Below are 23,565 nucleotides of genomic sequence, written 5' to 3'. Positions count from 1 at the left end.
CCCACTATGGTGATGGATCATGCCCTTTGCTTTACAACTTCTGTTAAAATCAGCAATAAGATACTTGTTCACAATTCTAATACCTGCCTACCTAAAAGCACCTCTTGTCAGAACCCAAGCCTGCATACTAGGAGTTTAAAGTGGGACAGTATAGGCTCTAAACATAGATGTCTCCATGGGCTTCTGATGATAGGAATATAGGAAGCTGCCTTATCCTGAGGCAGATCACTGGGCTCCATCAAGCTCCGAATTCTATACTGTCTGGCAGGGTTTCAGACAGGGAGTCTTTCACAGCCCTGCCTGGAGATGCCTGCAGGGACTTCCTGCTTGCCTAGCAGATGCTCTACTACTGAGCCACAGGCCTTCATCATGATCTGGCATGCACTGTGGTGGTAAACTGGTGTCTGGGTCATACCACAACAGGCTGCTGGTCGGGGCTTCAATGACTGAAGGCTCCTCTATACCAAAATATTCCATCTGTATAGAACACAAGGAGGATGTTCACAGGAAAGAACAGGAGTGTTGCTGCTAGCCTTGGACCAGACAGTGACATGCTCATTAGCACAGGAACATAGGAAGCTGCCTTATACAGGCAAGTGCCTCTCAGTTCTTTCAATCTTCAGTTCAGTTCACCATATTTCCACATTAGTTTGCTTTCACCAGCGTATGGGTGCTCATTTCTCCGAATAGATGCATATTTGCAATTCAAATCTCATGATGTACACTTCCCCCAAATAAACTCATTTTTGTTCACATTTTTTGTTTGGAAAACCGAATCACAAAAATCAGAGAAGCATGGATTTTGAAGGATAGCTGTGTTTCAGTCCACATAGCGAATTAGGTAGGGTTTGCATTAAAATGTGGACTGAACTCCCCCTTCCCCAATACCATTTGGTTCATTTAGCTCATTGCTATCTACAGTGACTCTACAGGGTTTCTAACATTTGTCTTTCCAACTCCTTCTCAGTTAAAGCCTGAGATTGAACACAGGATTTTCTGCAGGCAAAGCATATACTCTGCTGCTGAGCTGCACTCCTTTCCTTCTGGGGGGTCACACGGTCTGAAGGGGCCCTATGAAGCTCTGCTGCATGCCCAGTAGGGCTGCTTTGTGCAGCTGGCAAGGCTTGGCCATTCAAGGTTCCTGATTGTGTGGAACAGACCTATAGCTATTGGGTCTTTTCAGACTAAAGGTGTGTCTTTTGAAAGGCTTCTGGAGGAGTGTGGCCAATGGCACCATCAGAGTCAGGGGAGGGCAGATTCATTCCTCGTTTATTCACTGGGTTGTGAGGGGCTTTTCTTGTGAACAGCCCTTAGATGCTAGGTTCTAGTCAACCTTCCCTCTGATTAGTGATGGAAGGTTCTGTCAATTTTGGTACTCTCAATTTCCCATTTTTCCAATTTTACATTCAGTTCTTCATATTTATGAAGCAATTTCTTATATATTTTTTAATCCTCATGAAAATTCATCTGCATTTTAGTTTTGACTAATGCACATTTTTCAAGCAATTTCCCCTAATGCATTTTTGTATGTTATTTTCACTAATAAATTAATTTACACACACACTTTCCCATAATATATGCATTCTTGTAATATTGTTTGGTTGCAGAGCTGCATCACAAAATTCAGATAAGTGCAAGTATTTACGGATGACTGCATTTTGGTTCTCTTATTGCTTCAGAAAGTGCAAATTTGATATATTCAACTTTAAATATGAACTGAATCAAATTTCTCCTCCATACCTATCCCCGATATGCTGGTTTTCTGCTCCCAGAAATGCTTTATTTTAGTGAGAGACCATCTAAATGTAAGTCCCCAGCAGCAGTCTAAAGTGGTACACCTCAGACACAGGTTTAATATTTTAATGAGAACCAGAGCTTTGGCCTTGGAAGGGTACAGCATGCACAGGGCAACTGGGTGATGAATGCATAGGCTCATAAAGGAAGCTGGAATGTACCATTTGTCTGTCTGGTGAAGACGAAAGGCTAGATTCAGCCCCAAAACTAGAGAAGGGCTAATTTACGGATGGGCTAAATTTGGTTCCTCTCATTTTCCCCAATCTTAAACTCAGTTCTCCACATTTCTACATAAGTTTCTAAATTCTTTTTAAGTCCTTATGAAAATTCATCAACATTTTACTCTGAGTTTCTCCTAATATTGTCTATATACACAATTTTGTAATTCAATTCCCCCTAATATAATGCATTTTTTGCAAGTTATTTTCACTAATATTAGCATTTTGATGGACTCTTTATGGATTTTGCACACATCACCTGGTTGGAGAACTGCTTTATAAAATTTGGAGACATTCAAATTTTGAGGTATGACAGTGTTTGGGTTCTTGTATTTTTTCAGAAAGTGCAAATTATGTAAGTTCACCTTTAAATGTGAAATTGAATTTTCTCCCCACCCCTACCTACAGCCAGGGCCATTGGGGGTCTGAGCCCCAGGTCTTTTGCACTTGGTCCCAGATCTCCACCTCCTTTCCTCCTCTCCCCCCCTTAAAAATGAAACAAAAACAAAGCCTTGTTTGATGTTGCTTCTTGGGCAGTTAGCTGAGTATGCTGCTGGTAACACCCTTTGCATTTACCATCATAATTTGCTCAGAAATTTGTATCTATGTATATAATGTATCAAATGCAAATTTGTGCCAGGAACCTGTTCCTTGAGTACCTAGCAAAATCCCTGCCCACAACCCACTCAGGAACAGATCACCAGCATGATTCCAGCTGCTTTTACTGCTTCTGGATCACACCTGTTGCGATACTGTATGTGCCGCCATTCATGACTCCTCACCCCACCAACTGAATCTGGTGTATTCAGAGTGGTAGTTAAATGGCCATATAGGTTCACGGCTGGCATACGATATTTTGGTAGTATAAAGCAGGAAATTCAAAATAGCACCCTTTCCCAGTACTAAATTAACTACAGTCAAATCTGAGAAGCTCCTCCCCCTGGCGTACGAGCCCTGCTAAAAGATTAAGCAACTGCATTCACCTCAATGGAACTTGTGTAGGAGAACTTTCCAGCATATCCTGACATTCCAGATTCGCCACCTGATGTGACTATCTTATGCTGCCTCCTGATAAGGCCACCACTGAATGATAGAAAGAGTGTGGTGCAGGGCATGGTGACATTCTGGTCCTGTCCTCATATTAACTTGGCTTTACATATCTTTCTCAACAGTATCTGAAGAGCTAAACACATTCATTCATTCATTCATTCACTCTTAAAATTTCATGACCTTTGAGATGATTGACTAGGGCTTTTCACACTCAGCCACAACACTACAAAGGAACAGAGCATTTCCAATCTGTACATTCCTATGTACATTGCATACACAATCGAGATTTGTCAAGAGGAACTTTAAGAAGAGGGAGGGAGGGTTTTGTTTTGAAATGTATACAAAGTTCAGCCCATCTCCAGTCTCCATTTGCTGAATTAACTTAACAACCTATATTTTCTACAAGAGCAATGTGATGCGCATTGGGAAAAGTTGTTGACGGCTCCTTTTCATTATCGCCTCCTTTCTAATGACCAACTAACATAGCACATGTTGGGCATTATAATTCAGTAAGAGTGAAAGGCATCTGGTTTCCTAGTCCTCTTTCAGTACGGTCTCCAGACAGCTTCATCCATCCTCCCAGGAGTTGTCATGGCTGTAGGTGAGTTACTGTGGCTGCCATCTGCCTCAACGCCGTCATTCTGATTGGCAAGGCTAGGATTAATTAAGTTATTTCCAGCTGATGCACTTGGGCAAGAGGGAAGCATCCTCGTTGGTGAGCGCTCTCCCCCCGCTACCATGGAGAACTGGTATGACCCGGATGATGTGCCATAGTACAAGTGGTAAGGGGAAGGGTTGGTCTGGAAAGGTCCACTCTGGTTTTGGGTGGAGCTGGGGTATGGTGGAGGAAGGTAGGTATGGTGGAACCGAGTGGTGGCGGGCATGCTGGTCATGCTGATGCCACCAATTCCAGTGGCGGAAGGTGAGGCTGTGTAAGGGAAGGCTGCCGACATTGCACCGGGGTAATGCATCCTGGTCTCAGTGAAGCCCGGTAATGCAGAAAAGGACCGGTCAAACTGGCGTGGGTCAGAGAACGGACTCAATTCAGATGTACCTGGTTTGGGGAAAAGAGAAAAGGGAGAGGAGAGAGAGGATGTTACTGTGGGTTGGAGTTTTCAGCCTTCTCCTGGAACATGTGGCACAGCTCATTTTGTGAGTATAGGTCTGGGGTTCCCGTATTGTGGTCCACCACCTACCAGTAGTCCACGACCTGCGTTCAGGTAGTCTCTGCCATGTCTGTGGATTTGTGGTTGAAGACAAGAGACGGCATATCCATTACATTAAACATTCACCTTGGTTTTTAATTGTATTTTTATCGCTTCTTGGGTTTCTCATATCACATTTTCTTGTACGGCAATTTGAATTCTGTAGAATTCAAACTGTAATGCAATGAAATTCAATATATAAAAAGTAAAAGAAGCATTAAAAATACAATTATGCACCATACAGAATCTTGTACAGAGTGTTATAATTGCCACATCCGGCAGTTCTTAAAAATTCACAATATAATTAAAATCAGCAGTTAAGCTAAAATTACATGTGGAAACATACGGATGGTATTCAACTACCATGTCCTGTCAGTCCACAGATTTCCATTTACACAATGGGACTTCCCCTCCTTCCTCTCCCACAGCCCTCCCCAAATCTGCTCCCAGGGGGTTGGGAAAGTCCCTGAAACAGATTGAGGGGGCGTGCGGGGAGATGAGGGGGAGAACGTTCTGTTGCACAAGCAGAGATCCTTGCACAGATGGATAGCAATACATTGAATACTACCCATTAAGTGGTCAGCCAAGACTCTCGGAAATTTCCAAAAGCTATGTCCGCTTTTACATGTTTCATGCCTAAACAAAAAAGTTTTTAGCAGGCTCTGAAAAGAGCACCCTGGCCTGATGTCGCTGCAGAGAGCCCACAAACCCTCCTTCCCACGTAAGATTCTATGAAATCAAGTTCGGATCACATTGGGGATAGGCAGTGGCTGAGCCTCTCTGTATATTTATAGAAACATACCCCTCCTCCTCCTCCTCCTCCCAATTTGTGAAGGTATCATTTTAGTGCAGTGCGGTCCAGTCCAGGGCCCTCAACTCAGATGTGTGGGTGTGTGTATTAGTGATACGCTTGCTTCTATTCTAGCTTTTGGCCAGCACAATTGTAAACACAGAAATAAAATTGTTTAGCTGTTCTCTAGGGCTGTGTAGTAAATAGACAGCACAGCCCTCTGACAGCGAGTCCCCAAGCTAGTCAGTCCATCTGCTTTGGCACACATATGCACACACAAACAGAGCAATGCGGAGGGAAATCTGGAGTCTATGCCAGGGTCTTCTGAGGCCTTCGTGTGGGTGGTCTGTTTGTGCTGATAGGCCCAAGGGACAGAGCTGATAAACAGACAGTTGAAAGCTTGCTTACTGTAGGTCATGCTATTACTGGTTGGGGTTTTTTGTTGTTGTTTTGCCTATGAAGGCCTAAAAAAAGAGTGAAGAAATGTAATTATTATTTTTTCTGTGCAGCAATATTTAACTGCGGAAAGAGGGATATGGCTGATCCAAGATGGATGCTTTCTCAGTCCCCACAATTCCAGAAGCTGCCCTACCAGTTTAATTGAGGTGACCATCATTCATGTGGATTTGTGTTCTACATTAGCCATTTTAGGGCATTCACCCTATTTGTGTGAAGCAGAAAAATGTAGCAATGTTTGTTGGCCCTTCTGCTTCTGCCATACCCTTGTCACCTGCCCTGCTGCCTTCCATGTGTCAGGCGGGGAGGCCTGAAGAGGAAACCTGCTTCTATGTCTGAAGGCTCCTTGCGTGGTTTAGAATTCAGATTCCACAGGGTGTGGGATACTTCCTCATGCGCAGGTGTACCAACTTGAATAACATATGGGGGGGCAGGTAAGCCCCGCCACACATAATCAGAAGATGCACACCATCTGAATGGCAGTGGCCATCAACTGGGGGGGGGGTGCTGGCTCCTATGTTCATGTAGATCAGACTCCTTGACCCAGAACTTGCTCATTCAATATGTGGAAGAAGTCAGGTCCAGGGTGCAGGGTGCAGGGTGCAATAGAGAGGCAGGCACTCTCTCTTGCCTGCAATTTTAATTGAATGATGGGTAGAATGACTGAATAGAGGTATTGTCAGTCTCTATTTCTTTGCCTAATGCAAATAGATGGGATCAAATGAATGCATTGATACCTGGTGATTCCTTCAAGACATACTCAGCCTCCAAAGATACAGAAGTAATGTGTCAAGGAGTTGCAGCCAATCACAAATCCCATTTTCTCTTGCCAATGGGGACTCCCCACTCCCGCTGGGTCCAAGCTGCATGAAGGGTGGGGTGATGGTGATAGAAATCTCCAGTTTTATCACAGCATGGTAAAGAGGTAAGCCTCCATTCCCCACATTTGACATTCTGATAAATAAATGCCTGCAATTAACAGAACAGAACAGAACAGAACAACATGCTACATACCTAGCAAATATCTAGTATGGCCCTTTTGGAGAAAGGGAACTGGGTGTTTGCTATTTGTTCTAAGTAGGGATGGGTGAATCTGTCAATTTTGGTTTCTTTTAGTTTCTCATTCTTCCAACCTTCACTTCCCTGTAGTTCTACATCCGTTTGCAAATATATTTATTTATTTTAGAAAGTCATGAAAGTTAAGCCACATTTTAGTGTGAATTTCTTCTAAAATAGATGTTTTGTAAGCATTTTTGCCATATACAAATTTTTGAAAGCAATATTCTCTAATGGAATTAATTTTCATATGTTACTTTCACTAATATATGCCTTTATGTGTTTACATTACCTTAATATGTGCATTTTTGTACAGATTAGTTGGCTGTAGAGCTGTACTGAAAAATTCAGACAGCTGCGAATTCTGAAGGCTTGCTCAAGGCCAGGAGTCAGCACCGTACAGCCCATGGGCCAGATGCAGCCCACGAAGACCGTTTTACTGGCCCACGAGCCACCCCTGAACTGAGCCGCCCACTCGGCAAGCCCCCCATGCGCTGCGCTAAATCAGCGCAGCACAGTGCAGGGACTCGCCAAGTGGCGCTGGAAATCGTGTCTGCGCATGTCCAGATGCTGAAAATCGCTTCTGTGCAGGCATGATGTTCAGCATCGCGCAGCGCCAGTCCAGACCACAGACGATCTCTGTGGGAGCGATCCGGCCCATTGGCTGGTAAACCTTGCCGACCCCTGCTCAAGGCCTTGCGCTTGGGATCTTCTAAAGGCAAAGCATGCATTCTCCCAATAAGCTACAGCTCCCCTCCCAACATATTTAGGGCTGAACCCAGGTTTACTTGGGGGAAGGCCAGAGCTCAGTGGTAGAGCATCTGCTTTGCATGCAGACAGTCCCAGGTTCAATTGCATCTTCAGGAAAGGCCAGGAAAGCTTCCTTGCCTGAAACCAAGCTGCTGCCTGTCACTGTGGACGGTACTAAGCTAGATGGGTCAGTGGTCTGACTCGGTATAAGGCAATTTCCAACATGTCTATGTACCATACCTGTATTGTACCTTTCTCCCAGCTGATAGCAGCTTGGGGAGGGGGGAGGATTGAAATTGGGTCAATGGAATTGCCTGTATCGTGGTCCTGATCCAACCTGTCCCCCTTCTGGGATGATTTTAATAAAAGAACTAGGTGTTTAAAAATCCCATCATGGGCCTGTCATTTCACTGCTACTTTAGCCCTTAACTTAAAAAGGCAAAAAGCAAGGAGGAGCGGCAAGACCTGAGACTGATCTTGAGAAATAAATACTTATGATAATGTGATGTGCCCAACATGTTTCAACAATTATTTTCCTTGGGGCAAAAAAGAAGTCTCTTATCTTGATAGCAGCAACCAAAGCAGTGCGCTTGAAGAATGTTCTTTTATTGTAGGGCATCTTTCAAGCAAACTGTTTCAGCTGGGCATATCCTGTGTTATAATATTGCTCCCATCCTCCCCATTCACTAGTCTAAGATATTGCTCATACCTTTTCCTCTCTCTCTTTAATTTTTTGGCTTTTTGGATATTCCTCCCTTTCCTCTCTCTTTTGTGATGAACTTCATTTCCTCGGCTTGTGGCCCCTGTCCAAATCCCGATCTACATTTTGAGCTGACTCATGTTCTCATTGGATCCCGCCTGTGCTTTTGCTCCTGCGCCCCATCCCATCCTCCTCCTCCTCCTCCTCCTCCTCCTCCTTGGCGATGCGGCATTCAGGAATTCCAGGAGATGGATATCTTGAAATAAACGGCAGGCAGGCGCCATTTGCTGCTCGACAGCTTGAACACAGCAAAGGAAGGCCTTTACGCTGCTTCATTATATTTCATGTCGCCATAAATAATATTCCATAAAGAGCAAATTCAAATAAAAAGCTCAGGGCACATTTCCCCTTTTTGTTTTCCTCCCTAACACACTCTTAAAGTTTTTAGAGAGGCCAACTTTTATGAGTCTGAGCTTGCACCGCTTGGCAATTGCTGCCTGCTGCTAATATAAAAGCAACAGTGTAAATGTGTTAATTACTGTTGGCTTGCAAAACAAAACAAAAAGGAAGGGGGGGCTATGTAAAGATGCTAGAGGTAGGCTTTTGGTCTATGCATTTCCTCCTGCTACATGCAAAGTGAAAAAGAAATACAGCTGAGAAATATATCTACCAATGTTGCTGCTGCTTCTTGTTTTTAGATAAAGCAAGCAAGTTTCTAATCCTCATGAGCTGTAGTCTTAAAAAAAATAAAAATACAAACATTATTCTGATCAAATTTCAAAAACTAAACCACACATGTAAGTTTGACACATGTAAGTTTGACACGTTTTAAAATATGTGTTTTATAAAGTATCTTTCTAAACTGCTGATTTTTTTTATTTCTAACATCTGATTTTATCATAATTTTAATGTATATTTTATGTAAGCTGCTTGGAGGTTTTGAAGATGAGGTGCTTTAGACATTCTATTAACTATACATACATACATACTAGCTATGGCTAGAGAAGTTAATGACAGAGCTTTTGAAATCAAGGCATGGTCGGGAAAGGTGTGCTTCTGGTTATCAGATGCTGGAGACAAGCGACAGCTTTGTCCAACATGACACTGCTTCAAAGTAAACCTGGAACGTAAGAGGCTGTCTTATGCCATGTCAGACAATTGTTCCAGCTAGCTCAATATTGTCTACACAAGCAAAGGGGAATCTGTGGCCCTTCCAGGTGATGTTGGACCACAACTCCCGTCATCTCTGACCATTAGCTATGCTGGCTGGGGCTGATAGGAGCTGAAGTCCAACAACATCTGGAGGGCCACAGGTTCCCTTTCCCTGGCTTACACTGTCTGGCAGTGCCTCTCCAGCCAAGGGGCAAAACCTTCTACAGGCAAAACATGTGCTTTGCCACTGACTAGCCACTGCTGGAAACAGAATGTTGGACTTGATGAACCTTTGGGTGGATACAGCAAAGCAATTTTTCATGCCGTCCCAAGCTCATCATCCCAAGCAGAACAACATTCATAAGAACATAAGAGCCAGTTCCCCAGATAGTCCAGCATCCTGTGCTCACAGTTGCCAACCAGAAACCTATGAGAAGACAGCAAACAAGATCTGGGTGCAACAGCACTCCCCCCTCCTGTGGTTTCCAGCAACTGGTATTCAGAACCATTACTAGTTCCATAAGAGCCAACTCCTGGGGGCTGAGGGAGCTTCATCTCCCCCAAATATTTGAGGGGTATGCCCCCCAAGTTTATGGGCACTGCCATTGGCAAATGTGTGTGCCACGTCATGTGATTATGTAGGGCAGAGCTTACCTGGGCTTCTCCAATATTTTATTCAAGTTGGCACCTCACTGGTTCTGACAGTGGAGGTAGTGGAGTCAATGTCAGGATGCCCTCAAACTATCTAAGGCACTGTGTGCATTGTCTAAGAGGACACATTGAGATGTTTACTTATCTCAAATGGACTTTTGTTGAAATAACAATTCTACTTGACCATGTACAATGCCTCTGTATTTTGCTCGCAACACAGAGTGCACTCATGCTTCGGATAATAAACCACCACATTTTTGTAGCTTTTGTTCTTTTGTTAATTAGATTTTGTGGGCAGCAACCTGTTTATTTTAATTTCTACTGCACAGCGCTAGACTCTTTTAGGCACTTTAATATCACTAAGTGAGGAAGAAGAGGAGGATAAAGTTGATGAATAGGTACAGTCCTGGGAGGAAAGTACTACATGATTTCCCCTGCATATTTTGAATCAGTCACATTAAGGAAGCAATTGGAGACTGACTCCATAGGAGAACATGCCACAAGCAAACTCAGTGAGTTGACAGTGTCAGCAGAGTAATTCTTTTGCTGGTCTGTGTTACGCAAGGTTGTAGGGGGTGGGGTGAGGGGAATATATTATTATGGGACAATATAGGCTCTACAGCAGGGCTAGCCAAGATGGTGCCCTCTGGAAGTTGTTGGACTCTGGCTCTTACTATGTTTCACCATGTTGTTGTTTTTTAAAATGATATTTATTGGAAAAAAATAATTTTAAAGTTACAAAAGAAAAACAAAGTAGAAAAAGAAAAAAAAGCCACTTCCAACCATACATATACAAATTCAAAATAAGAGAAAAAGAAAAAAGAAAAGAAAAATACACCACAAACATTTAAAAACATTTAAAAACAAATCCATTATTCTCAACTCCTCAACTATCATTACCCTCTTTCCTTGACCTCCTCCTCCTCCCCTTCCTTGTATCCTGGTTGTTAATTGTCACAGCAAATCCTTTCCATATTTCATAATATTCTGTCATTACATTACCTTAAACTATTTTAATCTTATCTTACTATAAAAAACCTTGAAACTTAAAACTTAAATCTTATTTTTACCATCTTCTCATAGAATCCTGGTAACGACTGTTAAGAGTCCTGAGAGCTGTTAGGAGATCCCCTATTTCCCTCACAGAGCTACAATTATCAAAGTGGTTAAATGGTCAGTCCTTCTACCAAGGGTACTCTGGAAATTATAGCTCTTTGAGGGAAATAGTAATCTAAGCTCAGCACCCTTAACCAACTACAGTTCCCAAGATTCTTTGGTGGGGGAAGCCAGGACTGTTCAAGTGGCATCATAATGCTTTAAAAGTATAGTCCGGATGTGGCCTCCATCATAAACAGCCCTTCTGTGAGTGGAAAAAGCTTTCTGGCTAAATAGGACATCTTTGACCATAAGAGCATAAAGAGAGCTCTGAAGGATCAGACCAAAGGCCTTTGTGGTTCAGCATCCTGTTTTCCATTGTGGCCAACCAGATGCCTTAGGGAAGTTCACAAGCAATTGTTCCTCAACCATTATATGTACTTAACAACAGTGTTAATAAGTGACAATGTGCTGCGCTTTAATGGCGCCTTAAGACTGTGGCCTGGAGTTTCTGCCTTGCTCTGTTTCAGTGTGAAGCAGAATTAAAACCTCTTGTTACTCTTGTCATCTTTTCACTCCATCTGCCACTATAGCTGACAATGTCTCTCTCCCCCCGCCCCGCTCTTCCATACACACACACAGAGCAAGAACCCACCAGTTAAATAATATTTTTTAAAAACGCCACAATTTTTTTATGGTTTCACCTCTGGAAAAAAATACTACGGGCTGACTTCTAGATTTCGTCTGCTCCCGTATTGCTTTCTTGGGGGCCCTCGCAATTCTGAGGGCGAGTATTTTCCTTGTCGTGCTGCCAATCAAAATATTTGAAGGAAATGTTTATTTTCTTCTCAAAATCGCACCAGCTGCTGCCTTAACTGAATAAGCCCATTTAGAGGTAATAATTTAACCATTGTGAGAGCAAACCAAGGGCCCGCACACTCCAAATATCTGACCCGATCTATCAACGGAAATGGCAACACTTTGGATCAGGGAACTGGGAAGCAAGAATTTGTGTTCAACCAGAGGTCATCGTTCCGACTAGCGTAACACTGTTGCCGCTTGGGGTTGGCCACTCTCTCTGCCTTGTGGTGGTCAGTGATAACAAAAACAGAGTCCCAGTTTGCAACTTGCCCTGATTTCCCCACCTCCTATTTCACAGATGCTGGTGACTTAAGCAACCTCAACTTAGGAGCCAAGCAGCACGCAGATGAGTTTTCAAGCTTCTCCGTTCGCTTTCCAGGTCAAACAACCAAATCCAATAAAATGTCATCTCTGTTTTCATACCAGCCTTGGAGGAAACCTGACTTCACAGATTCCAAGAAGCAACAGCTTGTAGAAAGCTATTTTCCCCCGGGTCTTCCCTCTCCTCTCCTCCCAATATAGAAGCAAGCTAAGTGGAAGGGGCCATTGTTTCAGACAGCAGTACAGCTAGGTGATTTTTAGACCCTGAATCCAGACCCTCCACACACAACACTAGATGAACAGGTGTGAACCACACAATTAGCATTTATCTTCCCTCCACGAAGGGCAAGTGTGCATAAATGTGTATATTTAGTGAAAATAATTTCATTTTAAAGGAAATTGCTTGCAAAAAATGTGTATTTTAAGCAAAAACTGCTTAGTTCACACTAAAATGCTGATAATTTTCACAAGGACGTTTAAAATAATCTTCCACATTGCAAACTGATGTGGAAATGCAGAGAAATGAACTTAAGATTGAAAGTGTGAGAAACCGAGAAACCGAAATTGACAGATTCACCCATGCCTACTCATAAGTAAAGTGACTCATAAATTCTTTCACAAATGGAGATGTTTGAACAAGCCTTGAAACATTAAATCTGCTAGTTTGGGATACTTCAGTTTCTCATTTTCCCAATCGTAAGCTTAGTTCACATTCTTGTATCAGTATAATATACATATTCGTAATGAAAATTCGTCAGCATTTTAGTATATATATTTGCATGCAATTTTGTCTAATATACTGCTATTTTGTATGTTATTTTCAATAATATATGTTTTTATGAACACTTTATCTGAATATCCACATATTTGTACACTTTATTTGTTGAAGAACTGAATCACAAAATTCAGAGATGTGCAAATTTCAAAGGATAGCTGCCTTTGGTTCATGTATTCTCCCCCATCCCTCAACGAGACAAATCAGATCCAGCAATTCATACATTCCTAAGATATATATTTGCTTTTCTGGCTTAAGCTATGATGATGGATAGGATAAACATGGGAGATATTTAACACCCATGTATAAATATAGTTGGCAAGGTTATGGGCAGATGTGTCTCCCTGTGCCTTTATTTCCAATCCTTCACTCCTTCAGCCCTTTTCTGTCTGTCCCTTAAAACCTCTTACAATATAGCCGTATTTTCTAAGCGTCGTAGCATTTAACTGATGGTTCACATCCATTGATGTCTGAACCATTTCACTGAGTAAAACTTAAGACACCTACAAAAATAGTAAAGGTGGCATCCGTCGGCACAAGGATTTGGTTCTGCAATGGAGCTTCCCCCATCTCCTCTCCCCTTGCATGTCCTCACCCTCTCCAAATCTGCTTCAGACGACGGGGGGAACCACTAGACCTGATTTAGAGGGGAGGAGAGGAGGAAAAGTTTCCTTTCACAAGTGTAAATCCTTGCACTGACAGGACAAGGGACTTGAGGCTGCAATATTTAAACAATTAATGGGTTAGATTCATGAATTTTAAAAGCATTTAATCAATTAAAAGGCAGCCCCTGATTAATCAAGGAAATAATAATAATAATAATAATAATAATAATAATAATAATAATAATAGAAACTTATCAGTGCAATCCTACACATGTCTACTCAGTCATCCACCCTGCTGAGTTATGTGGGAATTTCTCCTCTGTTTTTGTCACTGGTTCTCCCACCCACCCTCCCTCAGTTCAGGGTGCTGCTGATGCTCCAAGCATGCTATGGACTATGTTGGCCGCTGTATTTCGGGGCCGGGCAGGAATTTTTCCATTTGGCAAATTGGCACCAGCCATTTGGTTTTTGCCTACCTCATATTAATTGTCACAACTCTGTAAGGTGGATATGCTCCTCCTTGGATGGTGGAGAGGTTGTAGCTTGTGCCTGCCCTCCAGAAGTCTTTGATTATTTAACTCATTTCTTTCTCATGCCACACAGACTGTTCTATTATCATGCAACTGGGTTGCACTATCCTAAGGGTTGTTGGTTTTCCTGAAGACTGTCACACTGAAGGCTGAAGCAATATGTCTCTGTATATATAAGGACCAGCTTGAGTGGGTGTCCGCAAAAAGTTAGTGGCTCATTGTTCATGTGATTAAGGTTAATTCCATAGCAAATTTCATTTCTGTTGCTCAAAGGAGCATCCAGGAACAATCAAACCCCTTGAGGAACCTAGAGGAGGCTCTTCTGAATATATAATTTAATATCTGGACTCAGTTCAACTGTTGTAGCTCAGTGACTAAACCCACAAGGCAAAAAGCAGGGTGAGGAGAGCTTTGGCAGTTCCATCAGAACAAAAAGCCGCACCGCACCTCCCTCCACAGAAGGGAAGAATTCAAAGCTGATGGGGCCAACTTTTGAAAACAAATGTCATCAAGCTGGCTCCTCTGTGCATATATCCAGTGCTAGCTCTTAGTCATAGTTCCCTCACAACAGCTTGGAGGCTCTTACTTAGAACAAAAAGTGAGGTCTTTGTGACATTCTTCTGGTATAATAATAATAATAATTTATTATTTATACCCCGCCCATCTGGCTGAGTTTCCCCAGCCACTCTGGGCGGCTCCCAATCAAGTGTTAAAAACAGTACAGCGTTACGTATTAAAAACTTCCCTGAACAGGGCTGCCTTAAGATGTCTTCTGAATGTCAGGTAATTGTTTTTCTCTTTGACATCTGATGGGAGGGCGTTCCACAGGGCGGGTGCCACTATCGAGAAGGCCCTCTGTAGCCTCACTTCTCACAATGAGGGAACCGCCAGAAGGCCCTCGGCGCTGGATCTCAGTGTCCGGGCTGAACGATGGGGGTGGAGACGCTCCTTCAGGTATACAGGACCGAGGCCGTTAAGGGCTTTAAAGGTCAGCACCAACACTTTGAATCGTGCTCGGAAACGTACTGGGAGCCAATGCAGATCTCTCAGAACCGGTGTTATGTGGTCCCAGCGGCCACTCCCAGTCACCAGTCTAGCTGCCGCATACTGGATTAATTGCAGTTTCCGGGTCACCTTCAAAGGTAGCCCCACGTAGAGCGCGTTGCAGTAGTCCAAGCGTGAGATAACTAGAGCATGCACCACTCTGGTGAGACAGTTCGCGGGCAGGTAGGGTCTTAGCCTGCATACCAGATGGAGCTGGTAGACAGCTGCTCTGGACACAGAGTTAACCTGCGCCTCCATGGACAGCTGTGAGTCCAAAATGACTCCCAGGCTGCGCACCTGGTCCTTCAGGGGCACAGTTACCCCATTCAAGACCAGGGAATCCCCCAGACCCACCCACTCCCTGTCCCCCAAAAACAGTACTTCTGTCTTGTCAGGATTCAACCTCAATCTGTTAGCCGCCATCCATCCTCCAACCGCCTCCAGACACTCACACAGGACCTTCACTGCCTTCACTGGTTCTGATTTAAAGGAGAGGTAGAGGTGGGTGTCATCTGCATACTGATGAACACCCAGTCCAAACCCCCTGGTGATCTCTCCCAACGGCTTCATATAGATATTAAAAAGCATGGGGGAGAGGACAGAACCCTGAGGCACCCCACAAGTGAGGGCCCAAGGGTCTGAACACTCATCCCCCACCACCACTTTCTGGACACGGCCCAGGAGGAAGGAGCGGAACCACTGTATGACAGTGCCCCCAGCTCCCAGCCCCTCTAGACAGTCCAGAAGGATGTTATGGTCGATGGTGTCAAAGGCCGCTGAGAGATCCAGCAGAACTAGGAAACAGCTCTCACCTTTGTCCCTAGCCCGCCGGAGATCATCAACCAGCGTGACCAAGGCAGTTTCAGTCCCATGGTGAGGCCTGAATCCTGATTGGAAGGGATCCAAATGGTCCGCTTCCTCCAGGCGTGCTTGGAGTTGTTCAGCAACCACCCGCTCAATCACCTTGCCCAAGAATGGTAGATTTGAGACTGGGCGATAGTTGGCCAAATTGGCCGGGTCTAAAGATTTTTTTTAAGAAGCGGTTTAATGACCGCCTCTTTCAGCGGATCTGGGAAGGCTCCCTCACAGAGGGAAGCATTCACCACCCCGCAGAGCCCATTGCATAGCCCTTCCCGGCTCGCTTTTATCAGCCAGGATGGGCAAGGATCAAGGAGACAGGTGGTCGGTTTCACTTGTCCAAGCAGCCTGTCCACATCCTCGGAGGTAACAGATTTGAATTGATCCCATGTTACAGGACCAGACAGAACTCTAGCACTCTCCCGCCCTGGCCCTGCTCCCACGGTGGAGTCTACCTCCTGAATCTGAGCGACTTTATCTGCAAAAAACTTTGCAAAAGCATTGCAGGAGATCTTGGGGTCCCTACCAGGCCCCGGTGGTACAGGTGGTTCCGATAGATTGCAAACCACCTGAAAAAGTCTCCTGCTGCTGTTTTCTGCAGATGCAATGGAGGCGGCGAAGAAGGCCCTCTTCGCCGTTGCCATTGCCACTTGGTAGGCTCGACATTGAGCTCTAGCCTGTGTCCGGTCTGATTCAGGTAGGTCATGGTGCTTCAGAGCTGAGCCTACTGCTAGGCCAGGGATAGGGAATCCCAGGCCTGGGGAATGAATGCAGCCCTCCATATCTCCCTATCTAGAGCTGGCCAGTGTGGTGTCCTTATGCTCAAAGGAAGCATACAATAGAAAGGTACAAATTGGTCACAGCCACACTATACATTTTAAACACTCGCTGGATCATCACCTTGTTGTGGTGAGTGGGCTTACACGTTCCTATGACCCTTGTACGGTCAAAGGGGAGGAGCTAGACAAAGAATGATCCAAAAAGTCCTCAATGGCAGAACAGGCAGAAGATAACAAGTGGCATGTTACAACAGCTGTGAAGGCAGAAGAAGGCTGCAGCAGATAATAATCTACTGGTCGTCGTGATACTCATGCCATCAGAATAGAGCCTCACTGCGAAGACTGTGCGTTGGTCAGCATGCACTGAACTACACACATAAAACAGATTCACACATAGACATCTTCCAAAAACCAATCCCAAACCCAGGACCGTGAAATCTGGAAGCCCCTAGTCTTGAACTGGCACATGGGCAATGGATACAGATTCAGTCATTCTGACTCAAGACTCTTAAGGACCATCTGTTTTCAGAGTTCCCTGATAACATTGAGGAACACTAGAGAAGGCTTAAAACATCCATTATTGTAGCTTGTGAACAAACTATTGGATACCAAACCAAGAAACACCAAGACTGGTTTGATGAGAATGACAGTGAGATTGAACACATTATTGACAAGAAAAGGAAGGCCTTTCCTCTGACAAAGAGATAGAAACTGTGCCACTAAGAAAAAAACCAATGCCAATGCTAAGGTTGAGGTTCAAAGAAGAACCAGAGAACTAAAGAACACCTGGTGGGGAGAAAAACCTCAAGAGATCCAGCACTTAACCAACACTCATGATGCACAGAGTTTCTTTAAAGCCGCAAAGACTATCTATGGGGCAATAAATCATGGCATATGCCCCCTACACTTAACAGACGGTACCACACTTCTAAAATATAAAGAAGCTATTGCATTGCGCTGGAAAGAACATTACCAGCATCTCCTTAACTGCAACTCACCCATAGTTGCTGAGGTCCTCTCACATATTCCACAGAAACAAATTAGAGATGAGCTTGCAGTATCTCCAAATCTAGGAGAGTTGTGCACAGCTATTAACCAAATGAAAAACAACAAAGCCAGTGGACCTGATGGGATATCTGCTGAAGTCTTCCAAGTGGGTGGAATTGAACTTAAACAACAGCTTCACAAACTCATCGAAAATTTCTGGGGGAGAAAGGAGATCCCAGCAGACTTTAGGGATGCCAAAATTATCAATCTCTTTTTAAAAAGGTGATAGAACGGATTGCAGAACCTATCAAGGCATCTCTTTATTAGCTGCGGACGGCAAAATTCTTGCAAGGATCTTAGCAAACCGTCTCCTAACAATATCCGAGGCTACCCTTCCTGAATCCCAAAATGGTTTTCTACCTTCTAGGGGGACAGTGGACATGATTTTCACCACTCAACAGCTTCAAGAAAAATGCAGAGAGCAAAAACTACCCTTGTATATGGCTCTTATTGACCTAAGGCCTTCAACACTGTAAATCATAACACCCTGTGGACTGTCCTTCTGAAAATTGGCTGCCCAGATTAATTTATGAACATCCTTCAGCTCCTCCATGATCATATGACAGCAACAATCGCAGATAACAATGGCTTTCAAAGTGAACCATTCACAGTGGGATCAGGTATTAAACAGGGTTGTGTTAACACACCAACTCTATCTATTATTTTCACTGCCATGATCGTACACTTTGTCGAAGGGAAACTCCCCACCAGAGTAGAAATCATATATCGAACAGATGGAAAGCTCTTTAATCTGAGTAGGCTGAAAGCAAAGAGCAAGGTTATCGTAACTTCCGTCATAGAGCTTCAGTATGCTGATGACAACATAGTGTTTGCACACTCAGAGGATGACCTCCAAACCATCCTAAATATCTTCACAGAAGCTTACGAAAAGTTTGGCCTATCGCTCAACATCCAAAAACCCCAAAGTGCTGCACTTTGAGGTTTAAAGAATCTCTCAAGGCAAATCTTTAAAAATGTAGTATAAACACCAACAATTGGGAAACACTGGCCTGCGAGCGCACCAATTGGAGAACAGCCCTTACCAAAGGTGTCATGGACTTTGAAGACGCTTGAACTCAGGATAAAAGGGAGAAACAAGCTAAAAGAAAAGGCACGTTTGGCAAACCATCACCGTGATCAACTCCTGCCCGGAAACCTATGTCCCCACTGTGGAAGGGTGCGCGGATCCAGCACTGGCCTCCACACTCATCTACGGACTCACTGTTAAGACCGTGTTCATGGAAGATAATCTTACTCGGCTATGAGTGATTGCCAAAGAAGAAAGAAGACATTTTAAACATATTTAAAGGACATGGCTTTCTCGAAAGGATCCTGGGGACTGTAGTTGTTAAAGATCCTGGGAAGTGTAACTCTTTGAGGGGCAAACTACAGTTCACAGGATTATTTGGGGGAAGCCTTAACTGGTAATATGGTATAAATGTCCTTTGAAAGGATGATTTAGATGTGACTGATACCTTCCTAGACAAAAGCTGAGGAGGAATGAAAATTCTCCACACTGTTTGTTGGCAGGGAGATACATGTGTGGGCACATTTTGCTGAATATTCTTGGGGGAGATATGATGAAATTCTTTTCTGAGAAATTGCAGCTCAGTTGCTGTCAAGATGGAACTCTATTGTTAGTTCACGTTGGTGGATGAAGGAAGTGAGAGGGGACTAGAAGGGGCCAAGCCCACAATCTCCTTTATCAATGGTCACATCCACACCATACAGTTAAAGCACATTTATACCATTTTAACAGCTCCCAGGATTCTCTGTGGGAAGCTGTGTGGTGTGGATGTGACCGATATTAAAATAATAGTAAACAATATTTAAACCAGATTGATGGCTGTGTTAAAAATTCACAGCCAGGGAAACTTGGAGGAGGCCATTTTGCTGATTATTTCCCAGAGGAAGGACTAAAATTCTCTAGCAGTTAAGAAAGAGCTAAAACAAAACAAAACAAGAGCCAGAAAATTATTCTGTGAGAAATGTTGGCTTTGCCCTACCCTAGACATTATTCTGGTGATGAGCGCTAGGAGGCAACTGCCTGACCTGCATGCGCCAGAGCCTTGTGTTCGCTTTTTAAGGCTGAGTCAGTGGTGGTTAAAGAAAAACAAGTGGGGCCCTGCAACAAAACATTTTGTGTGTGTCCTGGGAGCCTTTAAAGCTCTTCCTTCTCAGGGATGAGGCTGCCCAGAGTAGGAGAGCATCCCCACCTGAGAAGACGGAGCTTTGAAGGTGTGGACTGGGCCAGCTGCCAGTCATCCAATCCTGTGCCTTCACAAGCTAGTCCCTTCCTCGTCCTCTAAGCTTCCTCCACTCCATCCCTCTCTATCTTGCACCACATTCAGCCAGGAACTGCTTTTGGAAGCCTTCCAAACAAGCCCTGGAGCCAATTTTGTTTAATGGCAATGGATCCAGGTGTGTCAGGCACCTGCTACATGAATGCATAGTTGCTTTTTTAGCATTATTTATGTGTGTTGGCGGGGGAGAAGTCCTTTGGTTTTCCCCCCTACCATATTTCTTTTTGGGCTGACTGCAAACCTCTAGGCTTGATCAAGCCTACTGATACACCCACCTTGCACACAAATGGTACCATTTTTGCAAAAAACAAAAACAAAACATCATCAGTACTTTGGTCTGAGCATAAGAAACAGAGGAAGTTATTGTGTGTATGGTGTTTGTGTGGTTGTTATTGAATGGTATGAGGGCTGGGAGGGGGGCCAGAAGCAAGACTATCATCTTGGTTTCTCTCTGTTTGTACCTGACCTTTCCTTCAATGAACTATGGGGTGGCTGAAACAGGGCTCTGCTCTTTTTAATCCTTGCAAAATCTACTCAAGGTTAGTAAGTGCTTAGACTGAGAGACTACCGTACTCAAGGCCACCCAGGAAAACTATGTGGTCTCTCCAGACCATGACCAACACTAGCGGCTTCAACTGTTTTAGGGTTTTCAAGATGCTGTATATCACCCCGAGTGTGGCTTTAGAAAGTTGTAACTTATTATTGCATAAAAATGCTAACATCTACACCATTCTGGCTTTCATTAATCTGACCCCCCCCCCAAGGGTACACAGTAATGGCACCTCTCTCTTTTGTCGTTAAAAGGTATGATGCTTACTATAACAACTTCATGGTGAGTACTGGCACCTATTACCCCACCCTTATGTTTTTTGCCTATGCTTGGCCAAAGCAATAGCGGTAAGTCATTTCATATTTCCCAGATTGCCCAAAGCTGAGTCACTCCACTGCACTGTGGGAAATATAAGTGGTATCCCAACTGTCCGCTGCTGCAATGAGGGTTGGCATTTAAAATTTCTCACACTACCCCATGATGCCTGATGTAGCATCCCCAAACTCGGCCCTCCAACTGTTTTGGGACTACAACTCCCATCATCCCTAGCTAACAGGACCAGCTGGAGGCTGCTTTAGGCACTCTAGGAAATGTAGAAAGGGGACAGAGAGGTGCCTAGTCTGGGGAGCTTCTCAGGGCACCATCAGCTAGGACAACCACAACTGCCCAGTGTTGCAAGTTACAAATGCTAAATGCTAAAAATTATCCACTGACTTTACATTGTACAGCATGTAGTCATTTGTTCTGCATCAGTCTGTTCTATAGTAGCTACTGATGTAATTTGCATTGTTTATTATTATTATTATTTATTAAATTTGTATACCACCCTTTATCTGCAGATATCTAGGCGGTCGGTTCATATTGTAAATTGACAATTCCCTTAATTTTAACCCCAATAATGTTGAACACAACATATAATCAGTTACATCAGTTAATCTCACAAAAAATATGGTTGGTCTTAATATGGAATAGTTGAAATGTGCTTGGTTGGCAGGGGAAGGGAGGAAAAGTTCACTGTTCACCAGATATATGCGCATTCACATGTGCTTTTTAAAACAGGCACCCCAGAATACAAAGCAAAATAGTGGTAGTGACTCAAGAACTTCCCGAAAAATAGGGAGCAAGACTGAGAAAAAGGACAGTTGGAGTAATACACGTTCACCCCTTTCACCTCAATAGAAAGACTTGTGATCCAGCCTACAAAGTACTACAGTGAAGTGAAGAGAGCAAATGCAGCAGAACTGGGCTAGTAAACACCACCAGATGACTCAAGCCAGCCAGCCAAGGCACACCCTACTTATTATTGTTATTTTTTTTCATTTATAAATTGCTTCCTATGAAACACCTCAAAATGATTTAACAATGAAAAGCAATTTAACAATCAGCAATAAAAACATATATAAAACTATGTTGACATATATAAAAACAACTTCAAATCCAATACAGATACACATAATAATAATAATAATAATAATAATAATAATAATAATAAACCTCCACATAAAAAGGCATGTTTGAAAAGGAAAGTCTTCTATAGCTGCCAAAGAGACGATAGAGACAGCACCTCTCTGATACATTAGCAGGAGAGAACTCCAAAGGCTGGGTGCCACCACACTAAAGGCCTGGTTTCTGCATTGTATGGAACAGACCTCCTGATGAGGTGGTATCTGCAGGGGCTTCTTCTGCAGAATACAGTGATCAATTGGGAGATGACCTTCTGTTTGTTTGGTTGTAAGTCGCTTTGGGTTGCCCTAGTGACTAACTAGTAGTAGTAGTAGTAGTAGTAGTAATAGTAACAGGCATCTTTGTCCCAAATTATATAGGACTTTGTACACCAACCTTGAATCTGGCACCTTGAACTTTGCATATGCATGCTGTTTGTTAGTTTGTTTAGCCAAACTAAGAAAACCAAACCCGTATTCAGCTCCACTTATTGCAGCAGGAGGACCATTTGCAGCGAGACCTGAGCCTACAAAGGAACCAAATCTGTTTACCTTGGATCTGACTCTGTGCTTGTGTCCCAAAATGTCCAGGAGCAGTCAAGGATCCTCGGGGGTTGGGGGTGGTGGGAGTGATCCTCATTGGGTGCCGCAACCTCTCCAGCTCCCCAAAGCGATCCCCATAGGTTTTGGTTTGCTCTTCAAGCTTCTGTCGATGCCCTGGAACAGCAAGGAAAGCCAACAAGTACATTCAGTACAGAATCAATTGGGGCCAGCAGGCCCGTCAAAGATGAGTCTAGACTAGAGATGGAGAGCCTGCGGCTCTCAAGATGTTGCTGGACTACAGCTGCCACAATCCCTGATCACTGACCATGCTGATTGTGGCTGATGGGAGTTGGAGTCCCAACAACATCTGGAGGGCTGCAGGTTTCCCATTCCTCATAAGGAAGATGGACATTTTGTTGCAGGTCTCAGTTTATCCAGTTTATATTTACAGACATGTTGCTTATGCTAGAACAGTCTTTGCCAACAGGGAGCCCTCCAGGTATTTCGGATGACAACTCCAGCTGGCTGAAAGGAATTGCAATCCATAGCATCTGGAGGGCAGCAGGTTGGCAAAGACCATGCTAGAATATTCTGGGCGGCAATCAACATAATGATTATCCTTTTTGCCCCCTGCCTCCAGGATGTGACCAATTCAGAGCACGGTGGGGGAACAAAATGCAACCAGAAACATGCTACCGAATTTGCCCTCTTCGTGTCCACAAGGATGTATTAAACTATAAACGAAAGCTATTTTGCATTTGGCACACCATGACATCATGACATGAACACGTTGGGTCCCCAGCCCGCTTGCCCAATAAGAAGATCTGTATCACTACATCAAACACATGAAATGTTTTCCATATGGAAGGATAGATGTGAATCTGATACTGCAGGCAGTAATAAAAAGCACGCTGGTAGTTTGGGGCGTTTTGGCGCAAGGCAGAGATGCTGAAAAATGCAGCATGGAATGCTGGAAACGTATCCCTTAAA

At 43.8% G+C, this 23,565-nt stretch overlaps 1 protein-coding gene across 3 annotated transcripts in view; it reads right to left on the bottom strand.

Annotated features, from left to right (window-relative positions):
- Positions 1–2,281: 2,281 nt before the first annotated feature.
- The window catches only part of RUNX3 (RUNX family transcription factor 3), a 155,147-nt gene continuing 133,863 nt past the window's right edge, over positions 2,282–23,565 (bottom strand). For all 3 annotated transcript variants that reach the window (XM_081204088.1, XM_081204087.1, XM_081204089.1), the window contains 2 exons: positions 22,585–22,749; positions 2,282–4,116 (listed from right to left, as the gene is read on the bottom strand). In XM_081204088.1, the coding sequence (XP_081060214.1) occupies positions 3,608–4,116; positions 22,585–22,749 (674 nt within the window). In that variant the 3' untranslated portion in view covers positions 2,282–3,607. The remainder of the gene's footprint in view (positions 4,117–22,584; positions 22,750–23,565) is intronic.

This window comes from Podarcis bocagei, assembly GCF_964188305.1.
Source record: "Podarcis bocagei genome assembly, chromosome: 7".
Classification (NCBI taxonomy): domain Eukaryota; kingdom Metazoa; phylum Chordata; class Lepidosauria; order Squamata; family Lacertidae; genus Podarcis; species Podarcis bocagei.
The sequence above is the reverse complement of the archived record's forward strand: the minus strand, read 5'-3'. Positions and strand labels throughout refer to the sequence as shown.